Source organism: Colobus angolensis, unplaced genomic scaffold (assembly GCF_000951035.1).
Source record: "Colobus angolensis palliatus isolate OR3802 unplaced genomic scaffold, Cang.pa_1.0 Scaffold301, whole genome shotgun sequence".
Classification (NCBI taxonomy): Eukaryota; Metazoa; Chordata; class Mammalia; order Primates; family Cercopithecidae; genus Colobus; species Colobus angolensis.
Genome location: NW_012116278.1, coordinates 3,616,717 through 3,639,274, shown reverse-complemented (window position 1 = coordinate 3,639,274; position 22,558 = coordinate 3,616,717). Strand labels below are relative to the sequence as shown.

Sequence of the window (22,558 nt, the reverse complement as noted above, 5' to 3'; positions counted from 1 at the left end):
CCCTGACCATCCAAGCTGGAACACCCCTTTGGGGTGTGTCTGGGACCAGCATGGCAGGTCTGGAAGGCCAGGGCTCAGACAGGCACAGACTTACTCAGAGCCACACAGCCAGCTGGGGCAGAGCTGGGACCCAGTTTTGCAGCCCAATGTCCCCATCTCAGAGTCCACGTCCTTTGTCCTTCCTGAGTCCTCATTCTGACTTACCTCCTTCTTGTTTTCCTGCAGGGACACAAAGGCATTGTGGGACCCCTCGGACCTCCTGGACCAAAAGGCGAAAAGGTGGGTGTTTGCTCTGGGGGAAGCGGCTGCACCCTCGTGTCTGAGGCTGAGGTCAGCTTCGGGGCCAGCAGGAGAAAGCCCCTGGGGTAGCCATGGCTGGAGAAGCCTGTGGGGGCTCACCCCCTGCAGCAGCCGAGGCTGATGTCACTGCCACCGTGCCCAGCAGGCAGGAGCCATCAGATCCACATTCAGCAGTATGTGCTGGGTGTCATCTTTGTACCCAGTGCTGGAATGAAAATAGGCAATCCCTGCCCTCACCGGGCTTATAACCAAGAAGCAGAAATGGACATCAATCTTGTAATGACTAAAACTGTAACTCCATCATCTGTGTCGACATGGGAATTGAAGCCTTGCCCGTGAATGAGATCACCCAGCGAGACTGGGGAGAGGATGCTGAGCAGGAGAGGCTTAGGACGGAGAGTGAGGAACTCCAGTGGTTGGTGGTCAAGGAAGGAGCCACCAAGGCAGAGGGGAAGGCATGTTCATTCCTCACCCCTTGGCTCAAGATTCGGTAGAGGAGAGAAATCACTGGAAGGATCCTCGCTGACCCCTGGACCCTGCCCCGCCATGCTGTTGGGGATGTGGAGGGCCAGGAGTACCAGAAGGTCCAAGGTATTGGTGCTATGTCACGTCCAAGGCAATACCCAGCTGGCCCCAGAACCCACGTGTCTGAGTCCTACCTTCGTCGCCTGAGTCCCTTCTGTCTTTCCTCCTCCCCCTCTCCCCTGCTGGCTCAGCTGGATCGCTCCGCTTGCCCCTGCCTCCCCAGCACGCCTTTCTTTTGCTGAGTCAGCTCCCCACTAACTAAATCCTGCTGTTGGTGACTCACGCTGGCCCGGCGTGCTGCCCAGCCGACCCCTTCCTCCTGCTGGAGGACAGCTCAGCCATCGAAGAGGGCCACCCGCCCCAGCCGATTCCACAGGAAGCCACCGAAGGTGGCACTCAGTACCCTGGGTCCCTCCTGGGCCCTCGCAGCCTGCCAGCGCTGGCACAGAAGGGGTTAACACAGACCCTGAAACAAAGAGGCCCTGGTGCGCCCCAAGGCCTCCGCTCCAGGCCATCTGCAGCTCTAGAAGCAGTCTCTGTGGCTGCTGAGAATGGGACCCTAACATCAAATCTGCCCTAAGGCTGCAGGGGCCTTGGGGGGTCCCCAGGATTCCCTGAGCCTTGAGTGCCTCATCAAGTGGGGGGGTCCTCGGGAATGAGAGACCAAGGTTGGGGGGGCATCACATACACATCAGCCAGATGCCTTTTCTGACTGGGAAGGCGTTCCTGGATTCATTCATTCCTCCAGCTGTCCAACAGGTATTTATGGAGGATGTAGTGTGTTCCAGGCCCTGAGCTAGAGGCTGGGAATGATGCCCTTAGAAGTCTCAAAAATAGGGCGAGTCCCAGGAATGAACAGCCACTCACAAGCTGGATGGTGCTGGGGAGGAGAGAGCAGGTTCCTGGGGAGACACTGAGCACACGCCCAAAGGCAGAGCTCTTTCCCTGCCATTCCTCCCGTAATCCTCACCACAGCCCCAGTGCAGAGATACCACTGTTCTACAGGACAGGTGGGGAAACTGAGTCCCCATGAGGCTCAGAGACTAGCCCAGGATCTGTAGTAAGAGGGTGGCAGGGCCGGGATTTAGACCCCATCTGTCTGATGCCAGAGCCTACTCCCCTAACCAAAAGCAGACCCGAGATAAGGAAGCCATACGCCTTTAACTTGAGCCGCCCACCCCCGCTCACCGTGGGGGTGAGCTCACTACAAAGCTGGTGGCCAGAGAATGGGGATGAGACTCTGGGACTTGGACAGGGGAGGGACAGTATCCTACCAGATTTCTGGTGCTAAAAAATGCATCCCCAAACTACACTCGCATTGCGGGGCATCAGTATAGCTGATCCAGGATGGGGCGGGCAGGGCCCCCGACCATCCAAGCCCATCCAGTCTGGGCTTTGGGTCCAGACTGCCCCGATTCCTGAGTGACCTTGGCTAAGACCTTCCTTCCTCTCAGTTTCCCATCATTAAGTGGGGACAATAGTCCCAGCGGCATAGGTTACTGTGCAGATCGGATGAAAAAAACCTCACAAAATGCCAGGCACATGGAACATGCTGGGTAGACACAGGCAGGCCCCTTCCCCAAAGCCCCCAAGTCCAGCTGCCTCTGCCCACAGTGGAACTTGAGCACTGGATCAAAGAACCATAGAGAGTGGGCAGGGACGAGAAGGAATCCCCGCTCCCTGGGCCACCCCTCTGGGTACAGCTGGTTCTACACCTCAGGCCTAGTCCCTGCCAGCCTGCAGCCTCCGCCCACAGGAACCACAGAGGCCTCAGGCTGGTGGCTGATCACCACCAACCTTTAGAACTGACTCCCGCCAGGGATATGTCCTAGCCCCAGGGACGCTTTGCCTCTGTCCAGCCTCTTCCGGCTCCATTTCAGTCCCTATGAACAAAGGGAGCAGGGGTGCCTGGCTTGAGCCCTGTGCCCAGAGGAGTGACACAAGTTTTCTGGGGCTGGACTCTTCTGAGCCCTGAGATTCTGCCATTTGCCGTTCCGCTTACACCTTCCTTGTAGTTGAAAGGTGGCGTCTACACCTGTCCTGCGGGTGGACCAGGGCCTGGGGTGGCCATGGCATGAGGACCTCACTTCTAAACTCTGCTCCCCGGCCGACCCCCGTCTCTGGCCATGTCCATGTGACACAGTCTCACTGCTGCTATTGTTACCGGCTACGGCAATTTTAACGCCATCTGCTGAGACCCTGCTACGTGGGCGGCAGCCTGCTGAGGGCTTCCTGTGCCTTTCCTCACTGAGTCCTCTCAACAGCACCGGGACGCGCTCCAGTCCCGCTCTGCCCATAGGAACCTGTCTTATGGATACACCCCCATGCTGACTGGCTGCCAAGTGCCACCTGGGGCTACCATGGAGGGTAGGAGGTTCACCCTAAAGCTGGTTCCTCCCAGCAAGGATCAGAGACAGGGACTCTCAGATAGAGGGTGAAGAACTCTGAGCAGGTCCCATCATCTCTGCGAGCCTCAGTGTCCTCATCTGTGAATTGGGGTAATAATCGCATCTGCTTCACAGTGCTGTGCTGCGGATGTCATGAGTCCGCCTGTGTCTGGCCTGGAGCAGTGCCCATGCGTGCCAGCTGCTGGAGTTGGTACTACTCCCTGCCAGGCGTCGCGCGTCATTCCATGGAGTCCTCACCACTCCTTGACGGGCATCACACGCTGCCCCCTTCACCCCACCCCACTCTGCTCCGTTCACCTATTCCCCAGCTGAGGAGAGGAGCTCAAAGATGGGAAGGGACGTGTTGCAGGGCCACGCGGCTGATCCTTTGCAAGCCGGGATGTGAACCCGGCTGTCTGAGCTCCCTGACTTCCTGCAGGATCCTACAGCTCAAGGGCGTCCGGAGGGTACAAAGCGCTGTCCTGTGTTCCACAACCCTGGTTCCACACCAGCCTGGGTCTGGCTCAGACACACCTACCCTTCCCTCTCTAGTTTGTGCCCCATCTGTAACCCTAAGCAGGCTAGACTTCATCTCTGACAAAGCACTTTCTGTCTGGAATTCCCCACATTCCCCAGGAGCAGGCGGTTTGCCCTAAAGCTGGTTCTGTGTCCACAGGGGGAGCAGGGCGAGGACGGCAAGGCCGAGGGGCCCCCTGGGCCACCTGGAGATCGGGTAAGCCCCCTCCCTCCCTGGACCATGGGGAGTCCTAGGTGGAATCTGGGCCTCCCGCTGCATGGAGAGGGGTGGGCCGATCAGGGGCCAGGTCCCTGAGAGCTCCGCAAAGGGCATGGCTAACAGGGCCCAGGGCTGGCATCCTCGGCACCTGGTGGCCCAAATTTTGCTGTTGTCTTTGTCATTCAGGGCCCTGTGGGTGATCGAGGAGACCGCGGGGAGCCGGGGGACCCTGGGTACCCTGTAAGTATCAGAGCTCCCACCTGCTGGCAGGACCAGGCATGTCAGGGAGATGGGGGATGACACATGTCCAGAAAGAACAAGAACTTCCCGGGCTTCTGTGCTGCCTCCCAGCCCCCTGCAGGATGGGCCCCCCTCACCTGTCTCTCTTTGGCTTCCAGGGACAGGAGGGTGTGCAAGGCCTCCGTGGAAAACCAGGCCAGCAGGGCCAACCCGTGAGTGGTGCCTCCTGTCCCATCCCTGCCTCCCGCCCTGAGTGGGGGGGCAGTGGGAATAAAAGAACTGGACCCTTTAAAGCTTAAAGGAACCCTCCCTGCAGGAGGGTCTGGGGCAGCCATTTCTGTTTCTCCTGCCCTGACCCTGGGGATACCCCCAGAACCTGCACCCCCAAACCCCTCCCCACCCCTCCCCCTCCAGGCGGAGACTGGCCACCCTCCCCGGGAGAGAATCCTGGGGCTGCCTTGCGTCATCTCACCTTGGTTTGCAGGGGCATCCGGGACCCCGGGGGCGGCCGGGACCCAAAGGATCGAAAGGCGCAGAGGTAAGAGGGCCGGGGTTTCAGCGGGGAGACTGAGTCCCGGGAAGAGGGAAGCCTGACCCACAGTCACACAGCGAACCAAACGCAGGCTGCAGAGGCTGCGAGGCAGGGCAAGGGGGGCATCCCACCAGGAGCCCGGCAGGCTGCTTCTGGCTATGACCCCATCTCCCTTCAAATAGCCTGAGCCAGGAGGGATGATCAGCCCCATTTCACCGCGGCTCCAGAAGGGGAGCCGCCTGCCTGAGGCCAACCAGAGTGACTTGAACCCAGGGCAGTCAAGAGCCAAAGCTGGCCTCTCTCTCCCCCACACCACACTGTAGAGAGAAAACTGGGAGAAGACAATTGAGGGGGTCTGGAGGAAGAGGAGGCAGAGACAGGGTGCTTGAGGAGGAGCCACTTTCTGCCTCTCCCCTAGGGCCCCTGCCTTCCCCCAGACTCCAGGCTGGGCCAGTGCTCTCTGAATGCAGTTTCCCTCCCCCGGGTGCAGCCCCTCACCTGCACGCCTCAGTGATACCCAGTCTCTAAAGGATCCGGTGGAGCCGTGGCCTCTGGCTCCTCCCAGGAAATGGCCAGTGCCAATGAGGGGACACCAGGGCCCAGAGCAGACTCAGTGACAGCCCCGGGAGGTTCCAAGGCCAGCCCTGGCCCCAGGCTTCCAGGCCAGAGTACTTGGGCACATCTTTGGCATCAGGTGTTCACCCAGAGGCCCACAATCCTCTCAGTCCCTCCTTCCAGAGCCCCTAGTGTCCCACGCCTCTACCGGGCAGCCTCCATCATGTGGCCCTTGATTTTTCAGGGACCAAAGGGAAAGCAAGGCAAGGCGGGGGCCCCAGGCCGGAGGGGGGTCCAGGTGAGTGACTACAGCTGCTATTTCCAGCCAGCCTCCCTGCCCGCTCCCACGGCCACCCTCTCCCCCTTCCCCCGCCAAATGCCCTCACCAGCTTTTTATGTACCCCCCAGGGCCTGCAGGGGCTGCCAGGGCCCCGGGGCGTGGTGGGGAGACAGGGCCTCGAGGGCATCGCTGGACCAGATGGGCTTCCTGGCAGGGACGGGCAAGTGGGACAGCAGGTGAGTGGGGCTTGGTGTTAACAGATGGTGGCTCCATTCAGGACCAGGTGTGGGGGAACTTCCCCAGGCCATGGGCCAGAGGAGCCCGTTTAGAAACTTGGATGGGCAGAACCAACTATCCAGGAGTTTCCCTGGGGTGGGCAACCGTCTCATCCCCTGGCACCTGGAAGTGTGGACCTTCTGACTGTCTCTTCTGGATGTCAGCACCCAGAAAGACCGTCCTTTCCTCCCCTGCCTGGTGGATAGGGTTCCTATCCCGCTCCTTCCTCACTCAGAATCCCGCCCTTCCCCACTCACAATCCTCAGCTCCTCCTGGTCCAGCCAAGTCACACACAGGCTGTCTGACCTCCATCCTGGAGTGTGACCCCTTCTTCCAGCTACACCCAGGGTTCACCCAGGCGTTGAGCCGTCTGCTTCCTTGGCTATTTCGTGAAACACAAGAGACCCTCCTCTGCCTGCTTTCTTAACAGGGGGAGCAGGGAGACGATGGGGACCCTGGCCCCATGGGCCCTGCTGGGAAGAGAGGAAATCCAGGTGTGGCCGGCTTACCTGGAGCACAGGGACCCCCGGGATTTAAGGTCAGATACCTCTTAATCCACTTACCCACCCTCTGCCCTTCCTGCCTTGATGCAGACTCTAGTGGTTCCGACCCTTTGGGCACCCATGTCCCAGGGCCTGTGTGAAAATGGAGTCCATATTGTTGACCTTTCTCGGGGGTCCTGCCCCAAGCTTGAACTAGCTGATAGGTCATCAGGGTAACTATAAATACAGCCCCTACCAGGCCCTTGAAACCTTCAACTGGTTTTTGAGTTGTCCACGGGCGCCCTCTCGTGGACATTTGTGGAACAACAGCTGTTGCTTGCAGCCGGGATCCCCAAGGCATCCTTAGAAAGCTTCCCAGTGCAGCGTGGGAGGAGGGGGCTGCCGTGAATCCGTTGGAGCCAAGGGCTGGACTCTGAAAGGGAGATGTAGATGAATGACTCAGTTGTGGTTCTTGCCCTTCCTGGGCTCGAGGTTTAATTGAGGAAAGTTTGAAACCCTCTGAGACACAGGAGGCAGAGGGAGCGATGGCCTTGACCCAGGGAAGATTTGAATGAGACTAGAAGGGGAAAAGGTGGCTACGCAGTGGCTCACGCCTGTAATCCCAGCACTTTGGAGGCTGAGGCGGGCGGATCACTTGAGATCAGGAGTTCGAGACCAGCCCGGCCAACATGGGGAAACCCCGTCTCTACTAAAAATACAAAAATTAGCCGGGCCTGGTGGTGGGCGCCTGTAGTCCCAGCTACTCGGGAGGGTGAGGCAGGAGAATCGCTTGAACTGGGGAGGCGGAGCTTGCAGTGAGTTGAAATCCCACCACTGCACTCCAGGTTGGGCGGCAGAGCAAGACTCTGTCTGAAAAAATATAAATAAATAAATAAATGGGGAGGAGGCATTCTAGGGGTGTGAGCTGAGGTTTGGAGGAGGGAACTGCATGCTGTTGGGGAAAAGCAATAAGGAGGAGGGGAGTTGCAGGAGAGGAGCTGGGAAGGCAGGGCCCAGAACGCGAGGGGAGAGACAGACACCTTCCTCTTTGGGAGGTGAAAGTCTTGTCACCCCCACTCCACCAGGCCTCCATTTGTTGCCCCAGCATTCTGCAATCTCGGGTACCCTGTGGAATCACTGTTCTGGCTGCCCTAGGCCCCCTCCACCTCCTCCTCCCTTAGAACCCCTTCCCACTTTAGTGATTTTTTTGTGTGTTTCTTTAAGGGTGAGAGTGGGTTACCCGGACAGCTGGGTCCCCCTGGCAAACGAGGGACGGAGGGCAGAACGGGGCTCCCTGGAAACCAGGGGGAGCCTGGGTCCAAAGGCCAGCCGGTGAGTGAGCCCCAAAGAATACACGTGCCCACACACGCATGCACACACTCACATCCACCTACATGTACAAATACATGCACACTCACACACACACACTAACACACTGACCCAGATGCCACCTCCATGCTCTGTGACAAGGGATAAAATCTGGGTACCAGGTACCATTCTGCCACCCCTCAACCAGGTGATGGGGGAGGCTGAGGAAAGAGACCTGAGTGGTGCCTTCAGAATGAGGAGAGGGTGATCACAACCAGAAGGTGGGCTCTGCTGACTCTCAGTCCAGTGCTCATTCTGTGCCTCACTGCCTTCATCCCCGTCCCAGAGGCTACATTCAGCTCACCCCACCTAGAAAAAGAAGGAAGAATGAACAGAGAATAAATAGGGCAAATAGAAAACACATAGCAAGCCGTTTCAATACCCCAGTTAAAGCTGAGATTGTCAGAGTGGATGAAAACGCAAGACCCAACTACATCTACTGCTACAAGAAATCCACTTCAAATATAAAGATACAAGTAGGTTAAAGATAGATATAGAAAAAGACATACTGTGCTAACATTCATCCCAAACAGCTGGAGTAGCTATTTTGAAATCAGATGAAACGGACTTCAGAGCAAAGACTACTAACAGTCATAAAGAGGGTCTTTTCATAATGACAAAGAAGCCAACTTATCAAAATTGCATAAGAATCATAAATGTTTATGCACCAATAGATCTTCAAAATAGTCAGGCAAAGACTGATAAAGCTACGAGGAGAAATAGACAAAATCGCAATTATACTCAAGGATTTCAATGTATTTCTCTCCTAATGGGTAGAACAGAAGCAAATAGAAGATCAGTAAGGATGTCTTGAACTGTATTATCAACCAACGTGACCTAATTGACATTTATAGAACACCACATCCAATATCAGCAAGATACACATTCGCTGTAAGTTCATTCAGAACATTTACCAAGACAGACACTATTTTGAACCTTAAAATCAATCAATAAATTTTATTAAGAAAATATTTTAGTAATATAAACAATATAAATATTAAATAATTTACTTAATAGTATAAATAAATATTGTATCAATACATGCTTTAAAAATTTAAAAAGATTCAAATCACACAAAGAATGTTCTGTTACCATAATGAAATTAAATTATAAATCAGTAACAGAGAGATCTGAAAAATCTCCAGATATTTGGAAACTAAGTAACAAATGTCTAAATGACCCATGGGTCAAAGAAGAAATCAAAAGGGAAGTTAGTATTTTGAATTGAATGAAAGTAAAAAACAGCATGTAAAAATTGGCAAAATGCTGTTGATATATAGGGAGATCTTTATAGTAATAACTTCTGTGTTAGAAAAGAACAAAGGTCTCAATAAATGGTCTCAGATTCCATCTTAAGAAACTGAGGGTTGGGGCTGGAGAAGGCAAATTTAAAACAAAGTGATCAGAAGGAAGGAAATAATGAAGATCAAAAATAAACCAAAAAAAAAAAGGAAAATCAAAAGTTAGCTTTTTGAGATCTGTAAAACTGATAAACCTTTTGCCAGACTAATCAGGAAACTAAAAAAAAAAGAGAGAGAGAGAGAGAGAATACAGAAGTTACTAATATCAGATCAGGGATAGGGGAGCAATGTCACTACAGATATGACAGAAATTAAAAGGATAATAAGGGAATATTATAAACAACTTTATGCCAATAAATTTAAAGACTTGGATGAAATGGGCCCGGTGCAGTGGCTCATGCCTGTAATCCCAGGTCAAGAGATCGAGACCATCCTGGCCAACATGGTGAAACCCCGTCTCTATTAAAAATATAAAAATTAGCTGGGCGTGGTGGCGGGTGCCTGTAGTCCCAGCTACTTGGGAGGCTGAGGCAGGAGAATCACTTGAACCTGGGAGGTGGAGGTTGCAGTGAGCCAAGATCGCTCCATTGAACTCCAGCCTGGGCGACAGAGAGAGACTCCATCTCAAAAAAAAAAAAAAAAAAAGACTTAGATGGAATGGACAAATTCCTTGAAAGACAAAACTACCAAAGGTCACTCAAGAAGAGACTGATAACCTAAATTGCCTTATATCTATTAAAGAAATTGAATCTGTGGTTAGAGCTTCCCACAGAGAAAACTCTGGGCCCAGATGGCTTCACTGGTAGATGCTACTAAACATTTACAAAAGAAATAATAACGGCCGGGTGCGGTGGCTCACACCTGTAATCCCAGCACTTTGGGAGGCTTAGGTGGGTGGATCACGACGTCAGGAGTTCGAGACCAACCTGGCCAATATGGTGAAACCCTGTCTCTACTAACAATATGAAAAAAAAAAAAATTAGCTGGGTGTGGTGGTGTACACCTGTAATCCCAGTACGCAGGAGGCTGAGGCAGGAGAATCACTTGAACCTGGGAGGTGGAGGTTGCAGTGAGCCAAGATCGCTCCATTGAACTCCAGCCTGGGCGACAGAGAGAGACTCCATCTCAAAAAAAAAAAAAAAGAAAGAAAAAAAGAAATAATACCAATTCTACATAACTATTTCAGAACATTGAAGAGGAGAAAAATAATTCCCAACTCTTTCCTTGAGGCTGCTAATACCCTGATGTCAAAGTCAGACAAAGACATTACAAGAAAAGGAAACAATAGACCAATATGCCTCATACATATAGCTACCACAGTTCTCAATAAAATTTTAGTTAGACGAACCTAAGAATATATAAGGATAATACATCAAGACCAAGTGGGGTTTATCTTAGAAACACAAGGATAGTATAACATTTGAAAATGAATCAATATAATTCACTATATTAACAAACTCAAAAAGAAAACCCATTTGATCATCTCAGTAGTTGCAGGAAATGCATTTGACAAAAATCTAACTCCATTCTGATAAAAACTCTCAATAGACTAGGTATAGAAGTTCCTCAACTTAATAAAGGACATCCATGAAAAACCTAGTCAACATCATACTTAATAGTGATTGACTGAGTGCTTTTTTCCAAGGAGCAGAGCAGAAAGAAGTCAAGAATATCTGTCCTTACCACTTCTTTTCAACATCGTACTGGCAATTCTTGCCAGTGCAATATGGCAAGAAAAACAAATAAGAGGCATTCATATAAAAAAGGAAGAATTAAAATGTTTCGTTTGTAGGAGAAATGATTGTCTATGTAGAATAACCATTGGCATCTACAATAAAGCTACTAGAATAAGTGAGTTTAACAAAGTCACAGGACACCTGATCAATAGCACAAATGAATTGTGATTGTATAAACTAAGCAATATGCATAAATGAATTGCATTTCTATACACTAATCAATGTGCACAAATGAATTGCATTTCTGTACACTAGCAACAAATGATAAGAAATGGAAATCTAAAAAGCAATACTATTTATAATAGCATAAGAACATGAAATACTTAGAGATACATCTGACATTAGATGTGCAACATATGTACACTGAGAACTATAGAACACTGGCAAGAGAAATTGAGGAAGACTTAAATAAATGGAGATATATACTGTGGGCATATGTCAAAAAACTCAATATTAAGATATCACATTTATTCAAATTGGTGTATAGATTCAACACAATTCCAATCTAAAGCTTATCAGGTTTTCATGTAGAAAATGACAAGCTGATCCTAATATATATATGAAATGGACCTAGAATAACTGAAACAACATTGAAAAAGAAGAGCAAAGCTGGCGGAATAATGGCACTTGATTTCAAGACTTATTACAAATCTGCAGTCATCATGAAACTGTGGTATTGCCATAAATGAACTAATAGATCAAAGGAACAGAATAAAAGGCCCAGACATATACCATACATATATGGGCAACTGTTTTGTTTTGTTTTGTTTTTTGAGATGGAGTTTCACTCTTGTTGCCCAAGCTGGAGTGCAGTGGCACGATCTTGGCTCACTGCAACCTTCGCCTCCTGGGTTCAAGCGATTCTCCTGCTTCAGCCTCCCAAGTAGCTGGGATTACAGGCATGCACCACCACGCCCAGCTAATTTTGTATTTTTAGTAGAAACAGAGTTTCTCTATGTTAGTCAGGCTGGTCTTGAATTTCCGACCTCAGGTGACCCACCCACCTCGGCCTCCCAAAGTGCTGGGATTACAGGCATCAGCCACCACGCCTGGCCTGGACAACTGCTTTTTAACAAAAGCGTAAAGACAATTCAGCAAGTACAAAATAGTCTTTCCTAACAAATGGTGTCAGACAAGTGATGCCTCATAACATATACAAAAATTAACTCAACCTGGATCATACATCTAAATGTAAAACTGAAAATTAAAACACTTCTAGAACATAGAAGGACATCTTCAAGAACTTGATAAAACAAAGATTTCTTAGATATGATACCAAAAACATGACCCATAAAAGAAAATGTGATAAATCAGACTTCAACAACATTTAAAACTTTTGCTCTTCAAAGGACACTATTAAAAGAATGAAAAGACAAGTCACATACTGGGAGAAATTATTTCTGAATCATATATCTGATTAAGGATTTGTATCCAGAACCTACAAAGAACTCTCAAAACTCAATAATAAAAATAAGCAGCCCAATTTTTAAAAATCGGCAGAAGATTTGAATAGACACTTCAAAAAAAGTATACAATAGCAAATAAGCACATGAGAAAAAGATTAATATCATTAGTCATTAGACAAATGCTCATTCAAACCACAGTAAGATGCTACAGCACACCTATTAGAATAGTGAAGAGTTTTAAAAGACTAACCATACCAAGTGTTGGCAAAGACATGGAGCAACTGAAACTTTCACACTCTGATAATGGGAATTTAAAGTGGTACAATCACTATGGAATCAGTTGGGCCGCTTCTTTGAAAGTTAAGCATATCCCCACTGTGTAATCCAATCATTCCACTCATATATATTTACCCTACATAAATAGGGACATTCAGCCACACAAAGAGTATACTTGAAGGGGCTTAGCAGCATTATTTATAATAGCCCCAAATTGGAAAAAACCTCAAATGTGTATCAGCAGGTGAATAGATAAAGTGTGGTATATTTATACAATGAAATGTAATTCATCAGTAAATGGATCAACTATTAATATATGCAACAACATAGATGATTCTCAGAATAATTAGGCTGAGTGAAAGACCTCAGATAAAAAATAGTGTAGACTGTGTGGTTTCATTTATATAAAATTATAGAAAATGCAAATTAATCTGCATGGAAAGAAAATAGATCAGTGGTTCTTGGAGATGGGAGGGTAGGCAGGAAAGAAAGATTATAAAAGGGTGTGAGGAAACTTTGGGGCTATGGGATGTTATTGTCTTGGCTGTGACAATTATAAGCATGTATACAGAATGTCAAAACAAATCAGATTATACAATTTAAATAGTACAGTTATCATCTTCAGTTTTACTTTAGTAAGACTGTTTTTAAAATTACCCCTTCTTTGCACCTGATGGGTGTATAGGAGACAGCCATCAGAGTGCAAAAATGAACAGTTAGGACATCTTGCAACTGGTTCTGTGAAGCCAGTATTATCCTGATACCCCAACCAGAAAAAAGTGTCACAAGAAAGAAATCAACAGACAAATATGCCTTATGAATACAGATACAAAAATAGTTAATAAAATACTAAGAAAACCAAATTCAGTAATATGCCTAAAGGATTCTACACCATGACAAAGTGAGATTTATCCTAGAAATGCAAAGCTGGTTCAACTGTTGGAAATCAATGTAATACACTGTTAATAAAATAAAGAACAAACATTATACAGTCATCTCAATAAATGCAGAAAACGCATTTGACAAAATCCAACACCCTTTCATGATAAAAAAAAAACACAACAATCTAGAAACAGGAGGGAGCGTCCTTAACCTGATGAAGAATATCTGTGAAAATCCCACAGGTATCATCATATTTAATGGTAGAAGACTGAACACTTCCCCCAAGATCGGGAACAAGCCAAGGATGTCCACTGTTACCACTTCTATTCAACATTGTACTGAACAAAATGATTAGAACTAATAAACCAAAGTTTGCAGGATATAAGATCAATACACAAAAAATATTGTTTCTATATATAACATACAAACATCAATTATATTTCTATACACTAGCAATGAACAATTCAAAAATGAAATTAATAAAACATTTCCATTTATGATGGCACCAAAGAGAATGAAATAGGAATAAATCTAACAAAAGAAGTGAAAGAAGCTGGGCATGGTGGCATGTGCCTATAGTCCCAGCTACTCAGGAGGCTGAGATGGGAGAATCTCTTGAGCCCAGGGGTTCAAGTACAGCCTGGGCAACAGTTCAAGACCCATCATAAAAAAAAAAAGTGCAAGACATGTTCACTAAAAAATTCAAAATGTTGATGAAATAAAGGAAAACCCAAATAAATGCAAAGACATCCCATATTCATAGATCAGAAGACTTAGTATGGTTAAGATGGCTGTACTTACCACAAACGGAGCTACAGATTAAATATAATCCCTATCAAAATCCAAGCTGACTTTTTCACAAAATCTGACAAATTGATCCTAAAATTCATATGGAAATGCAAGTGGCCCAGAATACCCAAATTTTGATCTTTAAAGAAGATCAAAGTTGGACAACTCACACTTCCCAATTTCAAAACTTATTACCAAAGTATAGTAATCAAGACAGGAATAAAACCTCACATTTATGTCCATTGTTTTTAACAAGAGTGCTAGGGCAATTGAATGGGAAAAGAATTTTTTTTCAGTAAACAGTGCTGAGACAATCACACAGTCACATATCACATACCAAAGAAGTAAGTTGGACCTCTGCTTCACACCACAGGCAAAACTTAACTAAAAATGAATTAGACCATTGTAAAGGCTAAAACTGTACAACTATTAGAAAACATAAAAACACATTTTTATAAACTTGTGTTAGGTAATAGTTTCTTAGCTAAGACATCAAAAGCACAAGCAACAAAAGCAAAGTACATAGATTGGATTTCATCAAAATCAAAAACTTTTGTGCTTCAAAAGGCACCATCAAGAAAGTGAAAAAACTCACAATAGGGGAGAAAGTATTTACAAATCATATATCTGATAAGGAACATGTATCTCTAATATATAAAGAACCCTTACAACTCAAGAATAAAAAGACAATCCAAATTTAAAATGGACAAAGTATTCAAGTAGACATTTTTTTCCAAAGGAGATACACAAATATCCAATAAGCATTTATAAGACAAATCAAAACCACCAAGAGAACCACCAATAGCTCAATTAAGCTATTATCTTTTAAAAATGAACAGGTAGAATTTAGATTAAATGGGACCCTCTCCAAGCCTGACCCCTCAGCCTACCTCCTTCAGCACTGGGTCTTGACCTGCCTGGTCTCATTGTATCCTTCCAGCCCCTTTGGGAGGGAGATGACATAGTATCCTATTTTACAGATGAGGAAACTGAGGCTCAGTAAAGGGAGGTGACTTGCTCCTGATCTTATAATATAAGGACTAGGAGGTTCTAACTGATGGCTTTCTGCTCATGAGCTTGAAGGCCAAGTCCCAAGAATGTGCAATAATGGCAGGCTCCTTTGTCCCCGGGGGACCCCAGCCCTCCCTTCTTGGCTCAGTCCCCAGCATACCCCCTTGCCAATTGCTCTCTTAACCTTTTGCAAGATTGGGAGCAGAGGTCAGGAGAGCAGGCCAAAGATTCCTGAAATTGTTCACACTGGGTTTGAATCTAGCGCAGTCCACAACATGGTGTCTGTGTGACTTTCAGCAAGCTCCTGCCCTCTCTGAGCCTGTTTCTTCATCTGTGAACAGGGGGTTATGGTGTGTCCCTGGGTTGATGTGGGAGCATGGAAGTGTGGCGGTACAGGCAAAACATCCAGCACATAACAGGCCCTCAGCGAACTGGGTTATTTTTAGGGGCTCCTTCCTTAACAGAGCTTTTCAGGGCCGTGGGAGGAGGCTGCGGGTCCTGTTATTCTGTCCCTTGAAGACCTGGGACAGGAGCTCCTGAGTGTGGCAGAGCCTCCCCTGAGGAACCCCTGAGCCGGGCTCTGCTTTCTCATCTGACAGAGATCACAGGCTCCCCTCGGAGCACAGGTGGACTGGCAGCTATTCTGTGGGCTGTTCACACTCACTTGATTGCCTCACAGAGGAGTCACCAATATCCCTGGAGAGGCTGGGAGGGAAAAGGCAGGCCCTGAGGCCCTGGGTGGCTGGCGGGACATGCTCTCCATGACCTCACTTGCTCCATCACTTCCTGTTCTCCCCGCAGGGCGACTCTGGCGAGATGGGCTTCCCAGGAATGGCAGGTCTCTTCGGACCTAAGGTACGGACTCCCACTGCTCACTGTTCCTGTGGGGTCCTATCCATCCACCCCATTCATTCATTTATTCATTCAACAAATATTTATGGAGCACTGAAAACATTGGCTGGAACACAGCCAGAATCAGGCACGAACACCCTCATCCCCCAGTACTCCAGCAGATCTAGGTTCCAAGCCCAGTTACACGATTACCTGCTCTGTGCCTTGTACAAGTCACTTAGTCTCTCTAAGCCTTGGTTTCCTCATCTGCAAAATGGGAGCAATGACAATAGAAGACTTGCAAAAATAAAGACCAGAGGCATATGCCGCACAGCACTGAGCCAGCACACTGCTGGTACCTGCTGAATAATTGTAGGTGTTTCTTACTCCTTCTGGGGCCTCTCAGGTAAGGCCTCTCTTGACAGGGAGGGCAGAGGTTGGCAGACTCTAGGAGTGAGGGAGCTGTGAGGGCCCTTTACCCAGACTGCCAAGTACAGACAGCCCTTTCTCCGCTTCCCACAGGGGCCCCCTGGAGATATCGGCTTCAAAGGCATCCAGGGTCCTCGGGGGCCACCTGGTTTGATGGTGAGTCCCCTCCCTGCTGTCGCAGCAGAGATGATTGTTCTAGGCCCAATCTTCATCCTCCTCGATTCTTGAGCCCTCTCTGCCCACAGGCTTGGTTCCCACCTTCACTCCTGCCATTCCCGCCAGCTTGGCCCCCATCCTTCCCTCCTTCCACTCTTGAAGCCCACCCCTAGGCATACAGGAGGGGCTCAGGAGATGCATGGCCTGGTCTCCCTTCCAATCCCTTGCGATGCTCGGGCAGCTCTCCACACGCTTCCCGGTGTCTGTTCCCCAGGCCCTGGAACAAGGACACATGAGCCTTTCTGTCTCCTTTAGGGAAAAGAAGGCATCATCGGGCCCCTCGGAATCCTGGGACCTTCGGGACTCCCGGTATGTGCAAGGGTTGGGCAGGAAGACTCCTGGGTCCCCTTTGCCTTCCTGGCTCCAGATTGACTCTGTGACTCAGTGCCAGTCTGAGCTTCAGTTTCCCCATCTGGAAATGGGGCTTCCCCTCTGGGCCCTGTCTCACTGGGCCGTGGTTTGTTGCAGGGTCCGAAGGGTGACAAAGGCAGCCGTGGGGACTGGGTAAGTGGATGGGCTGGGGCCGAGGGGCTCAGCACTGCAGGGGTGGGGGAAGGGTGGGCTACCAGGGTGGGGCCATGGCTCAGCCAGGTTCCCTAACTCTCTCCCCTGCTTCTATCTCCCTCCAGGGATTGCAAGGTCCGAGGGTGAGTGGGCTGGGCATGAGGGCTATGGGGCAGGGCATGGGGCGGGCAGCCTGCGTTCTCCTCCCGGTGGCACATTCTCTCCCTCTGGACCTCTGTCATCCCGTCTGTGCCAGAGGAACCATTGTCCCAGGGTCCCAGGTCTGCTTGAGGAGGGACTGGGATGGGGAGAGATGAAGACCCTGTGGACCAGGGCTCACTCCTCTTCTCTTGTTCCCCCAGGGTCCTCCCGGCCCCAGAGGGCGGCCCGGCCCCCCGGTAGGTAACTGAGTGCTGGGTGCATCTTGGACTCCTGGGGTGTTCCTTTGAAGGAGACTCAAGGCTTCACCAGCAGACTAAGCCTTGACCCTGAACCTCACAGGGTTCACATGCTTCTTGTAGCCCAAAGACTCCTAGGAGAGTATAGGACATCCCCCAGACATTCACTTTTGCCTACGTGGGGTAACGCCTAGGGGCCAGGCCTCCAGAAAAGCATAGACCAGCCCAGTGGGGCCCACCAGGCCTCTGGGAGAGCAGAGGCCAGCTTGGCAGGTCCTGCATGCTTTGATGGCCTCCCCGGTCTCCTGACACACTTCCAGATTGCAGCACACTGTCCCTGTCATTTGACTGACCTGCTGTCTTCTTTTGCAGGGTCCTCCAGGGGGTCCTATCCAATTGGTAAGTTGGAAACATTCTCTTTTGCCTACTTGGGGTAAGGCCTGAGGGGTTCGGGGGAAGAGGTCGCTGGCCCTCTCTGGCCCTGGTGGCTAGAGCCCTAAGCTGGGTCTAGGGATGCCCAGGTCCTTTTGTCACTTCATACTGGAGACTTGGACCTGGAAGCAACAGAAACAGCCCTGGGCCAGGAGGCAGGAAACCTAAGTTTTTGACGTGCCCCTAACTGAATCTGGGAAGATGCTCCAGCCACTGGGTTCATGGCCCTACCTGTGTACTCCATACACGTAGGCTGATCGCAAGGGTTCGTACATCTCAGATTGTGAATCCGAAGAGAGTTGGGGCCGGGCATGGTGGCTCATGCCTGTAATCCCGGCACTTTGGGAGGCTGAAGCGAGCAGATCACCTGAGGTCAGGAGTTCAAGATCAGCCTGGCCAACATGGTGAAACCCCATCTCTACCAAAAGTACATAATTAGTCAGGCATGGTGGGTGGCACCTGTAATCCCAGCTACAGGAGAGGCTGAAGCAGGAGAATCGCTTGAACCCAGGAGGAGGAGGAGGCTGTAGTGACTCAAGATGGAGCCACTGCACTCCAGCCTGGGCAACAGACCAAAACTCCATCTCAAAAAGAAACAAAAAACAAAAAAACAAAGCGAGTCAGGCCAGGGGGCGGATTGGGGCCCCTGCGTTCCTCCCTGATGGCCACTGTGGCACTGTCTGAGAGCATGACACCTCCCAAGCCCTGTGACAAGTCCATCCACATTTTACTATTGCACGGTAGCTGGACGACTATTACCATCAGGCCGAGAGCGTCCCAGGGCATGGCCTCGAGGAAAGACTGAATGGGCCAGGAGCCCTTGAGCCATGCGTCACTCAGAAGCTCTGCTCTCCTCATGCCTGCTCTCACTGCCCCTCCCTCTGCACCGTCCTCAAAGACAGAGTGACAGCCCTGGCCTCTCCTTTGCAGCCTTCCCTCGTCCTTCTCATCAGTAAGAAAGGCAAGGAAAGTGAAAAGATCCAGGAAAAACAGAAAATTAGAGGATTTTGCATGTTTTTTTTGAATAATCACTACTAATACTGATTGAGTGCTTGCTCAATGCCAGACACCATTAGAAGTGCTTTTTTTTTTTTGAGACGCAGTCTTGATGTGTCACCCAGGCTGGAGTGCAGTGGCATGATCTCGTCTAACTGCAACCTCCTCCTCCCAGGTTCAAGCAATTCTCCTGCCTCAACCTCTCCTGCAGCTGGGATTATAGGCACGCACCACCACACCCAGCTAATTTTTGTATTTTGGTAGAGACGGGCTTTCACCATGTTGGCCAGGCTGGTCTTGAACTCCTGACCTCAAGCCATCTGCCCACCTCAGCCTCCCAAAGTGCTGGGATTACAGGCATGAGCCACCGCGCCCGGGTTACAGGTGCTTTTCATGTATTCACTCATGTGTTCCTTTCAGCAGTTCTTGTGAGGGAGTTTTATTATCAGGTCCATTTTCAAGATGAAAGAACTGAGGAAGGGAGTTAAGTAGCTTTCCCCAGATTACACAGTTAGTAAGTGTCAGGTCTGGGATGTGACCCTGAGGAGTAGCTCCAGAGTCCCCGGTTCTGGACCCCAGGCCTGGGCTTTTGCTGTTTTCATGGCAAGACCACAGCTATGTCTCTGCCAAGCCCGGTGGTAGGGCCAATTGGGGGTGCAAAGTTATATTAGACCATTATAGTGCAAGCCAAAGGAGAAACATGGGGACTGGGGGCATAGAGAAAGGGGGCCTCCCTCTTCTTAGCCTGGAGTCAGAAGCTTCGGGAGAGGCTTCCCATCACAACTGACATCTGTAGGATGAGTCTAGGGCAGGTTTTCTGAGACACAGTGCAACTGACATTTGCATAATTCTTTGCTGTGAGTGACTGTCCTGGCGGATGTTTAGCAGAATTCCTGGCCTCTAACCATGAGATGCAAGTAGTACCCCCTCCCCCAGCTTGAACAACCAAACTGTCTCCAGATATTGCCAAATATCCCCTGGGGGGGCATCATGGCCTCTCCTTGAGAACCATTGGTGTAGGAGATAGCCAGATGGTGCATTGAAGGGAGGGAGAAGTCCTCCAGGCAACGAGAACAGCATGTGCAAAGGCCCCATGGCCAGATGGAGCATGGTATTTAGGAACTTAGAAGTACTATAGTGCGGCTGGTGCCAGAGCACATACGAGGAAGAGGAAAGAGACATACATGGCTCAAGGCCACAGTGTTCAAACTGGGTCTTATAACCATGTTGAGGAGTTTGAACTTAATCTTGAGAGCAATGGGGAGAGTATGTGGGGAAAGGGAATGGCAGGGTCAGCTTTGACTCTCTGCAAAGAGAGGAAAGACCGAGAGTTCCGAAGAGGACATATGACTTGGCTAAGATCCTGCCAGGGAATGTGGCCCTGGGGCTCCCGCTTGATGAGTGTGGAGAACCCTGGGGGGCCACGATGCATACCCTGTCTTTTCCCTGCCCAGCAACAAGATGATCTTGGGGTAGCTTTCCAGACGTGGATGGACACCAGTGGAGCACTCAGACCAGAGGTATCTCCAGAGGCTCTCCCCACACGGGATCCCTTCCTGGGAGAAACACAAATAGATAATGGCCCCACGTGTGGTCAGTGCCCTCCACATGGCCTGCATGGAGCATATCAGAGTCCTGGTCTTGGTGGCATCTCACATCCACAAATGGGGGTTGGTACTGAGGCTCAGCATGGGCAGTGAGTCCAAGGTCCCATGGCCAGTGCAGGCAGAGCAAGGCCAGAAAGAGGCCCTGAGCCCTTGAGCTTTCTCCGGAGGCCTCTCAGAGTCTCCGAGTTCTTGCTGGCTGGAGTCAGCAGAGAAGCTTGCCCACAGCCCACAGCAGCTTCCCAGGGCTCACCCCCACGTTTCTTCAGGAGCAAGAAGCTCATGGTTAGCCCATGGGGCTCTGCTAAGACCCTGGCCTGTGGTCAGCTCAGCTCCAAGACTCCAGGCTGAGAAGGGACTCCTATGTCCTCTAGTCCAGCCTTGGTCTGGAGCCCCCTCTGCGGCCTTGCCTTCTTCACATGATGGGGAACTTGCCCCCAGCTCAGACCTCCTATGAACATTTCTGTTTGTTCCTTGCGCTGGATGCTGAGACAGATGGATGGCCAGTCACAGCTTTGACTTTCAGAAGGCTCACAGTCTAGGGTGGAGGACAGCGTGGATGAGCCCCTTACCATCTATCTGGGGAGGTCCACTCTTTCCTGTGGAAAGAGAGGGGGACACCCAGGATCCAGTGCGGCTGGAGAAGGGAAGCATTTCCTTCCATCTCTAGAGGCCAGTGGTGCTGCACAGGAGAGCGCTGACCTGCAACATCCTTAACAAGATGAAGGAAAGTGGCTCCATTTATCAAGCATATCCTACCCACTCTGCATTGGCGGTAGAATAGAGGCTTATTTCTCATGCACATAAAAGTTAATTGACTTGTTGATGAGAGACCTTGGCTACCTGCCAGGGGCTCTGCCCTCTTCCTCTCCCACTCATGGCCCCCAAGGTCACTCCACACCAGGGGGAGGCACCACCAGGGAAAAAGAGTGTAGAGAATTGTGCAGGAGGGTCTCTGGGCCAGGCCTCTATGGGGCTGGCATCGCTCCACTTCCATCCCATTGGCTAGAGTACAAATAAGGCTGGAGATGTCGTCTGTCCAGGCAGAAGAAATGGATTGGATGAGCGGCTGCTGGTTTCTGACACACGTCCACACATGCGTGCACACACGTGCACACACACACGTGACCTCTGCCACCCCCAGTGGAAGGAGGGTTTATTTAGCTCTGATTTGTAGCTCTGGAAGCTGAGGCTTAAGGGAGAATTCTGGCCAGGGTAACCCTGAATGGCTGGCTCTTTAGCATCCGTTGTCTGCTCCTGCCCCCTAGTGGAGAACTGCTCCCTCTCTGAGCTGAAGTCCTCCCAGCGCTTGTGCCTGCTGGCCCCAGTCCCGTCTCCTGGTGCCTCACAGAGACCCTGGCTCCCACCCTAGGGGACCCCAGTGGGGGCTGTGTGCTCCCCAAGTCAGCTGCCCCCAGCACCTCCCCTTCCTCCACAGATAGATATTGGGGGCCGCTTTGCAGATAGAGATTGGGGGCCGCTGCCGAGTGTTCCATGCACCCTCGCCCGCCTTATTCACAGGGCTCTGCCTGTCCCGTTATCAGAGAACATGGTCTGACCCTGAGCTCTTTTCAAGCCTCTGAGCCATCATGATAGCCCCTCCTCCTGCACTTTGTCCCTGGCCCATTTTCTTATCTGCAAAATAGAGAGAAGCCCAACCCCTGCTCTAGCCGTGACCATGGAACCGAGATATCTCCCAGGTCATGAGAACCTGGGGCTGTGGAGGCTTGGACCCCAGGCTGGACCAGGACCCTAAGGTCCCAGTGGCCACCCTCTCCTCATGACAGGGTTACAGCTATCCGGACCGGCTGGTGCTTGACCAGGGAGGAGAGATCTTTAAAACCTTACACTACCTCAGCAACCTCATCCAGAGCATTAAGACGCCCCTGGGCACCAAAGAGAACCCCGCCCGGGTCTGCAGGGACCTCATGGACTGTGAGCAGAAGATGGTGGATGGTGAGAAAGCTTCCTGCTGGACCAGGACCCTAAGGTCCCAGTGGCCACCCTCTCCTCATGACAGGGTTACAGCTATCCGGACCGGCTGGTGCTTGACCAGGGAGGAGAGA

The 22,558-nt window shown here is 50.2% G+C and overlaps 1 protein-coding gene across 1 annotated transcript in view; it reads left to right on the top strand.

Annotated features, from left to right (window-relative positions):
• COL27A1 (collagen, type XXVII, alpha 1) overlaps nucleotides 1-22,558 on the top strand; it is a 175,055-nt gene that overhangs the window by 146,365 nt on the left and 6,132 nt on the right. Inside the window, exons 45-62 of the mRNA XM_011950124.1 lie at nucleotides 226-279; nucleotides 3,889-3,945; nucleotides 4,135-4,188; nucleotides 4,347-4,400; nucleotides 4,673-4,726; nucleotides 5,520-5,573; nucleotides 5,684-5,791; nucleotides 6,262-6,369; nucleotides 7,538-7,645; nucleotides 15,884-15,937; nucleotides 16,436-16,498; nucleotides 16,814-16,867; nucleotides 17,027-17,062; nucleotides 17,188-17,205; nucleotides 17,425-17,460; nucleotides 17,833-17,859; nucleotides 20,343-20,408; nucleotides 22,280-22,448. Of these exons, the coding sequence (XP_011805514.1) occupies nucleotides 226-279; nucleotides 3,889-3,945; nucleotides 4,135-4,188; nucleotides 4,347-4,400; nucleotides 4,673-4,726; nucleotides 5,520-5,573; nucleotides 5,684-5,791; nucleotides 6,262-6,369; nucleotides 7,538-7,645; nucleotides 15,884-15,937; nucleotides 16,436-16,498; nucleotides 16,814-16,867; nucleotides 17,027-17,062; nucleotides 17,188-17,205; nucleotides 17,425-17,460; nucleotides 17,833-17,859; nucleotides 20,343-20,408; nucleotides 22,280-22,448 (1,174 nt within the window). The remainder of the gene's footprint in view (nucleotides 1-225; nucleotides 280-3,888; nucleotides 3,946-4,134; nucleotides 4,189-4,346; nucleotides 4,401-4,672; nucleotides 4,727-5,519; nucleotides 5,574-5,683; nucleotides 5,792-6,261; nucleotides 6,370-7,537; nucleotides 7,646-15,883; nucleotides 15,938-16,435; nucleotides 16,499-16,813; nucleotides 16,868-17,026; nucleotides 17,063-17,187; nucleotides 17,206-17,424; nucleotides 17,461-17,832; nucleotides 17,860-20,342; nucleotides 20,409-22,279; nucleotides 22,449-22,558) is intronic.